General features: G+C 42.1%; 1 protein-coding gene across 1 annotated transcript; it reads right to left on the reverse strand.

The window, feature by feature from the left end:
* Nucleotides 1-3,177: 3,177 nt before the first annotated feature.
* pcare2 (photoreceptor cilium actin regulator 2) lies at nucleotides 3,178-6,943 on the reverse strand. Its single transcript, XM_070988028.1, has 2 exons — nucleotides 4,107-6,943; nucleotides 3,178-3,247 (listed from the first exon to the last, which is right to left on the reverse strand). The coding sequence occupies exons 1-2, from the start codon at nucleotides 6,824-6,826 to the stop codon at nucleotides 3,178-3,180; spliced, it is 2,790 nt and encodes a 929-aa protein (XP_070844129.1). The 5' UTR covers nucleotides 6,827-6,943.
* Between the last annotated feature and the right edge of the window lie 1,226 nt (nucleotides 6,944-8,169).

Genomic DNA, 8,169 nt, shown 5'->3' on the forward strand with positions numbered 1-8,169 from the left:
GCAAACTGTGGTGGGTCCATTGATGGGCTCAGTCATGGGTGGAGATGGATAGCAACCAGCCTCCCCAGGTTCTTCATCAGGTGTGATCTAAGTGCCACCAGCTTACAGCTGTAGAGGTCCTTGGGCTATGGGGTCTTTAGCACTGATACCAAGCAGGATGTTTTCCAAGGTTAGGAGGCATTGGACAGCAAGGGTATTGGACAGCAAATGCAGTGGTTGCCCAGGGTAGCTGTGAATTAAATGTTGTTGGGCTGGACAGGGGGCTAGGCAGATGACTTTGCAAATTTATGAAGAAAAAGTCCAGATCATTTTCCCACTTTCAGGCCCCAAAGAGTTGAGTTTAAGGCCCTTCTTGACTCCACTGATGTTGTTCTGCTCCATCTTATTATCCATCTTATCCATCTGATTAAAGTCATGAGAAATAAGATGAAGGGCATGCAGGTGTTCTGTCCACAGCCTACTTCTGACTGATGGTGATCAGTTTCTCACATCTGTACATGAAAGAGAACTTCTCCATCCTGATGAAGAATGTCCAGCAGCCCCTATGATTGTTCCATCCCGTCAGAAGACTTCCAGCAGAGAGTCATTCTCACTGTTTCAGGTGAACACATTGAAGCGACTCCAGGACTGTCAAGTGTCGCTGCTGTAACACTGAGCGCCCTCCACATGATTCTGTTCTGTTCCTCTGTCTGTGTTATGTGCTTCTTCTAACTAAACTGTCACAGATTTGAGAAGAGAGATGTTCTCAAAAACTACCGGAGGAAAAACTTTGCTTTTACTTGCAGTGGTTGAAATATATGGCACTATCATAATAACACTCAAGAATGCCCTTGGTAAAGAGTAAGGTATCATGCTAATGGCTGACAGCTCATTTACTACAGAGTTGTTCTTTAATAATGATGTGACCATAGTTACACCATCTATCATTAGCACATTCTGTCAACCTTCCTTCCCTCTAGTTACAGCTCTCCTTTGTCCTCTCTAACCACATCAGCTGGAAACTGTCAAATGCAGTGTTTATGTCTGGAGTTAGTGTGGTCAGCCATGTCTCCATAAATGGCATAATGCTACACTCGTGGTATTCCCTTTGGTGCTGAGTTTGCACTCAGTAGGCATACAGGGGAAAGATCTCACATTCTCCATTATGACTGAGGGGTGGACTGGTTTGTCATGTCTCTTCTGGACACGGCACTCAGCCCTGGCATGGCTTATCTTTTGCTTCCTCTTCAGCTTGAGGGGAACATTGGATCTCTCCCCAGGTATCACAGACATGTTACAGAGCGTGATCAGCTGATCCTTGGTGTAAGCAATGGGGCTGTGGTTGTGCTCAGGATCCCAGGACACGATTGTTAACAGTACAAAAACCAGTAGAAAGACCAGCACAAACCAAACAAGTTTAATGTCCATAGTGCAAGTTAAAATGTGCATGTATAAAAGTATTGAAAAACAATGGTGTAATAAGCTGGCAACTTGCATGGCACCATGTTTAAAGGTACCCTGTGGAGATTTTGACCATTAGTGGTGCTATGGAGCAATGTTTTGTTTGTATCTCCAGCTCTGCAAGCAAACAAAGTCCACAGATGGTTTTAAAGAAGCACTCCAATGAGTGGTCATACAGAGTACTACTTATGTCTTTTATGGCTCAAGATGATCTTTGCCAAGGCTGAGAAAATAAACACAGATGATGTCATCTGGGTTATCTCATCTTGGGCTTGAGAATTCAAATTTATAACAGGATCTAATTTACCAACTGCCAATGTGGAATTTTAAAAGACATTTTTGCATCTACCAGGAAAGAAAAGTCAAACAAATACAAACACATTTACTGCATGGGAAATGTAGAATCCAGTATTTTTGATGTTGACCCAGTCAGGATATCTCAGCCTCTGATGCTTCAGTTGTGACCTTTATTTTCTACATCAGTCTATTGTATTTTTTTATATAATGCTTATTTTTTATAATGCTATTTTTATTACACTCTTTTGTATATACTTGCTGTTTTTTACCTAACTCTATCTTTTACTGGTGCTACTGTAAATTGGAATTTCCCCTTGCGGGACAAATAAAGGTATATTGAATTGAATTGAATTGAATTGAATTGAATTGAATTGAATTGAATTGAATTGAATTGAATTGAATTGCAAGTCCCCTGTCTTTTTGGAAGTGCAATAGGAAAATGTTTGAGTACTAAACCACATGTTTCTTATCACACACTGGGCAAGTATAATAGCCTTTGCACATTTAAATAAACTTTTCAAGAAAACACATTGTAAGTCTGGCCTTGGGCAGATTTTTCTCTTTTATTGGGATACAGTCGAAGTAGAAAATATGCTGAACACAGAGAAAGCTAGTACCAACTATGCGAAACACAAAATAAAACACAAAACATTTGAGTACATCTGACAATTATGTAAATTAAAGGTTTACTCTTTCAATTTTGTATAGCAGCCAATAGCACCCTCAAATCTAAATTTATAAAGTATACTTTAACAACAACTATCACTGGGGCCACTACAGAATTATCCCTGCATGATCTAATCTGTAGTGTTTCATTAACTCACTGTCATTTTGACATTTTCACTGTCAGCATTTGGAGAATATTTGTGAAAAAATCTTATCTTTACTAGGATCTTGGTTTAAGCGTAAGGAGAAATTCTCAGAAAATATCATATGTCTAAGAATTTTTTAGAAGTTTGTCACCAAGAGCGTCACCTAGCTATATACCAGGTCTCTACCTAGTCTTGCTGTCAAAACTCTGTAATTCACCAATGAGCTGAGAGGACATTTGAAGATTCAGGGGTATTAGTGGCTGCTATAACACAATGTGTACATGTATCCTTAACTTCAAACAAATTCAAGGTAGATTATAGATTCAACATTCAGTATAGATTAAGTATGCCCCTTCTAAAACTGATACAGATATATTTTTACAGAGTTTTCAAAAATCAACCAGAGACAAATGTTCATGCCCTATAAAATTACTTTTAATTTACTTTTTTGAATTATAAATGTATCTGAAACCCACTCTTGGAACAAACCTCTTTAATCAGGAAAGGAAAGGAAAGGAAAGGAAAGGAAAGGAAAGGAAAGGAAAGGAAAGGAAAGGAAAGGAAAGAGAAAGGGGCTAAACTTCAGAATCCTTCATATACATAATCCCTTTCTCCATTCCCTTCCCACCTAGGCTGTAGTCACTGTGCCACTTGGATCCAAATTGGCATCATCTCCTGCCATCAGAGGACTGCCCAGCCTATAGGACCGCAAGAAAGGAGGCGAAAAGGAGCTTTAGTGCATGAGTGAATTGTGTGGGGTAGCAGGCAGAGAAGCTCACTTAACAGCAGGGGTGGACACATAGGGTAGGAGGGCTAATCCAATCTGGATTAGGCCAAGTGATTTCGCCAGGTGCAGAAGGTGAGCTGGTGACATACAACTAGACAACCTGGCTGTGGGTTTGAATTAGAGTTAAAAAGCAGCTGGCCAAACAGTTAGTGATAAAAGCAGACTAAATCCCTACTGTTAATCTCTTCACATGTAAAGCTCTACAGTGATATGAATCAAATACAATTTTAAACTGTGTTATAAACAAAACAAGTAAAAATAGAACGCTAAGACAAAGCAGGCCTCCAACTGATCTCTGCTACACATGGACGGATTAACCTGATGGGCTTATATATAAAAAAAATGCCGTGTCTGCTGGCAATACAGATGATCAGATGTGCTGATGTCATTCACTTAAACAGTAGGGCAGACAGCTGATTCAATCAGGAGCCATTGTGTGGATTCAAAGTAAACAACAATCAAACGTCAAATTAGCCTTGTTAGGTGTTTCAGTTACACTATAATAGCCCAATAGCAAGAATTGAACCCCAATATTGATAAATTCTGTCACTGTTTTATAAAGTAACAGACCTTTGCTTCATGGACACCTACTAGTCATATTCTGGTTTTATCAAAAACAAATGTACATCAGATTTGCTTAATAGTATCTGATACTTGTCTCAAGACTTAGAGAGTTGAAAAGTCATGGAAAAAAAAAAATCTTTAATAGTAAAGCGGAGACAAAGTCTAGCAAGGCTGATTTGGACCCACAACTTTGTGATATTACTTACCTATATTTTGTGGTAGCAGGCTCACTCCCCTTGGTCTTGCTAGACATCGAACTGTCATCTTTGGAAAACTCTGAATGCGAAGTCAAACTAGGTCTCTGTTCTGATTGGACGCGACGGGTAGAGTTGTCTATCTTTCTCATGGGTGGCCTGCCTCGGGAGGCCTCTCCCCATGGTCTGGGAAGTACATAACTTGCAGAGGCGATGCAGGCCTGAGAGTTTTGTGATTCATTCAGACAGAAGACTGAACGGGCATCATTAAAGGACACAGATGGAATGATCTCCTCAGTGTTGTTATCTGTGGCACGTATCACTGTTCTTGGAGAACCTGGGCGAGAAGAGGGCCTAGAGATGGTCTGAGGTCTGACCACAGGAGGACTTGGAAATCTGTGGCACACAGAGGGACAAGATGGCGGTAGGCGGACTCTAGAAACAGGTGGTGCTGTCACAGGCAGGCTTGAAGAGGACATCTCACCCTCATGAAAATCAGTGTTTTCACATCTCTGGCCACTTCTAGGTTGAAAGGGTGAAGGTCCTCTGCTGCTTAGTTCTGCAATATTTCTCTTGTTAAGAGATTCTGCTGCATTGCGTAGGTGAATGATCTTACGTGCCTGTTGGTAGAGACAGTTAGCCTTCTCCATTTCTGGATCCTGATCAGTATCTGGTTGCTGTTCTGCATCTTTCATCCCCATAATGGCATCCTGCCTGACAGGATGGGCAGGCAAGATACTAATCGATCTCCGCCTCACAATGGCACGGCTTGGTAGCACTTCCACATTCTCCATGGATGCTTTTAGACGCTGGGAAAATCCTGTATTTTGAATTATCTTTGGGAAACTTCGAATTGAATAATTCTGCGACCTCTCTTCATCTACTGGTATACCCTCAGTACTCTGGAAGGAATTGTCCATCAGAACCTCTGGAGGAGGTGGTGGTAGGTTGTCTACATCGAGGTCATCTCTGCCATCAGCCCAGCTGTTGTTGTTATGATTGCCATTGATGACTATACCGTGCTCATTACCGTTTACTGTGTCACTTTTCCTGGGCTTCCTGATATCAGGTAGAATATTAGCAGGCCTCTGCCCTGGTCTACCATCCAACCCTTGGCTAAAGGTGTTAATCAGCCTTCTGACAGATTGTCGCTTGGGTGGTTGAGGTGCTAAAATTGGTAAGGAGCAAGGTGATTGATTTACTCTGAATAGAGCTTTTTCTGCACCAGCTGATCCACTTAATGAATGCCGTCTTAGTACTCTATACATGTTACAGTGAGGCCCTGCTAATTCTTTGTATCCTTGGATTTCAGCCATCTTTTTCATTCGCTGATCCAAGTTTCTCTGGCTATTCTGTAGATCCATCATTATGTTTTCACTTCTGGTGGATGAAGAGTTTTCCAGTTTGGTTGAGGTGACAACAGTCAGGGGTCGTTCGAGTGTTGGCTGCTGATCATGCATGTCATTTGCATGCATGCAGAGAAGAGGTTGACTGGGATCTGGTGGGGAAGAGTTTGACCTTTTCCTTTCAGGCCTGTCACATTCATCTACATACACATCATCATCATCATCATCATCTTCCTCCTCATCCTCCTCATCATCTTCATTATAGCCTACCAGGTTGGGTAAATTACTGGGCAGAGTATCAAATGTAGCACGAATGTTAATTCCAGACCCACAACTTCCAGATCCAGCACTCCCTCGGTGGTGACGGTGCCTCTCAGACCCTGTCAGACTTTCATTTTCTCCGCCAATACCACTATCTTCACTGTGCAGTGCTGAATCCTCTGGGTTAGATTTCCTCATGGCAGCTCCCTCCACCCGCGCCAGCACCTGAGCCAACCTCTGTTCTGCTGCCTGCTTGGCCTGCAGCTTCTCAACTAGTACTTTAGAAAGGGAAGAAAAATACTCCGCTGCCTCCTCAAGCGTGGTGTCACCCAGTGCATGGACTGAGCCCCCCACAATCCTCATTTTCTCTGTTGAATGCTGGAGCAGTTGCTGTAACAGATCTTGAGTTGGATCAGGAGGGCTTGCTGTGGCAGTGCTAGGTTTAGCTTGCATAACAGCTGGGGCCATCATCCCAGATGGCAAAGCCATGTAGTCTCCATGCTCTTTCAACATCAGCTCCCCCTCTTCAGCCATCTCCTCTAGACCCTGGTTGATCTCCTCAAAGCGCAACACCAAAGCAGACATCATGGGCTGAAGGGACAACTGTGTCTGGGTGGCCTGGTCCAGCAGGCCCAACAAGGTCTCATATTTGGAGATGTTTGGGTTTAGAAAGGCATAGGCTGCCTGGTGAGCCCTGATCATGTGTGGTGGGAAGTCCACCTTTGCTTGGAGAACAGAAGACTTCTGCTTTTCAGAGGACCTTCTCTGGCCTTTATTTTTCTTCCTTTTCTCTGTTTTTTTAATCTTCACTGCTTGCACAACATCATCCACTACCTCGCCGGGTATCACATTCACCTTTGTTTCTTTAATGTCCTTGTTTCCTGCGTTTTCACCAGCCATTGGGTCAGAGGCCAAATGAGACCATGTAGTCTCTTTCCTGGGATGATATTCAGTGGTTATTGGAATTTCATTTTCTTTCTCATAGGTTTTCAAACAGTCGCTCTCCTCCACCACAGGTTTAGAAATCTTCTCATCATCCTGTGGTGCCTCAGCCAGCAGAGTCTTTTGAGGTGCAGTGCATTCAGGCTTTGAAAATAACTTTCCCTTTGATGGAGAGCAGCCCATTTTTGCATTCAAACAGGATTCAAGAAAAACTTAAAAATAAATAAAAAAAATTTGTCAGCAGGAAAAGATGAAGCCGAAATATAAATCCATTGGTATGGATCTCTGTGGTTGGTCTTCTAGAATAGTCCAGCCTCCACAGGCAAGTTGTTGTAAATTTCTTCAGTCATTTTATGCTTCCTCCTCAGATTTTTGTGATCAAACTGTGAAGTAAAAACACCTGCAACCTGTTGAGTGAACTGACTACTGACCAGGGCCTGTGAGGGTAAGGAGCTGAGAGGATAAAGAAGGATTGAGGAGTTTCTTCCCCCTCTCTCCTTCAGCATGCACAGATGGTCATGTTAAGTGCATCAACACACACACACACAAACACACACACACACACACACACACACACACACACACACACACACACACACACACACACACAGAGTCATATATATAAGACTTTAAGCTCATCAGGTTAATCAGAGCCGAGTTTGTCATGTGGTGTTTTTAGCCTCATCGACTCTGCTGTTTACATGTAATATTGAGTTCACTTGAAAAACAACTGTTTTTGGAATACTGCTTAGAATACTTGCCAGAAAAGTCCAGATTCACTTGATGTGGATAATATTTTACTTTAGTATAAATAAAGAATTATATACTTATATGCTTTAGGGCTGTCTAAGGCTGTCCTAAAATTATTCACAGACACACGCCACCACATGCACGCACGCATGTACACACACACGCGCGCGCACACACACACACACACACACACACACACACACACACACACACACACACACACACACACACACGCACTCACTTACTGTACATGTACTATATTAACATTTACTGTTAATGCTGGGAAAAGGTTCCTGTTCTGTGCCAAGAGTTTTATGGCCCATAGCAAGATAGTGATCTTTTCTTGTGCCCAGCAGCATGAATTCCTGTCACGCATGAATTCCTGTCACGCTTCTCAGGTTCAACTAACATACCTTCATGTCACAATGACAGTTTGGCACGCTTGACTTAAAATAGGAAATCTCTTGGACCAAAAATAAATGTCACTCTTTACTAAATTACCTATTGAAGATTTGACTAAACTCAAAGTCGTCATCAACAGAAACATTTTTCTCACCTGGCATTTATCCAGCCCTTAAAATAAACTGCACCCGCACACTGACCAGTAATCCACTTCATGTGCCTCTGTAAAATGTCTTGTGACTGTGTTGCTTTGACAAACACATTTGTAAATCTAAAACTCGTTTATAAATCATGATGTTTTAAGTGTCCTGTCCTATGGTATGCTATTTAACTGGTCAACTTGGCAAATTGGGCTCAGTGAGTGATCCGTTCAC

The sequence above is a fragment of the Chaetodon trifascialis genome, chromosome 19 (genome assembly GCF_039877785.1).
Source record: "Chaetodon trifascialis isolate fChaTrf1 chromosome 19, fChaTrf1.hap1, whole genome shotgun sequence".
Taxonomy (NCBI): Eukaryota; Metazoa; Chordata; class Actinopteri; order Chaetodontiformes; family Chaetodontidae; genus Chaetodon; species Chaetodon trifascialis.

Coding starts and splice junctions, on each gene's coding strand:
- pcare2 (XM_070988028.1), bottom strand. CDS start 6,826: ATGGGCTGCTCTCCATCAAAGGGAAAGTTATTTTCAAAGCCTGAATGC. Junction 3,248..4,106: donor CCTGCTACCACAAAATATAG/GTAAGTAATATC, acceptor GCGGTCCTATAG/GCTGGGCAGTCCTCTGATGG.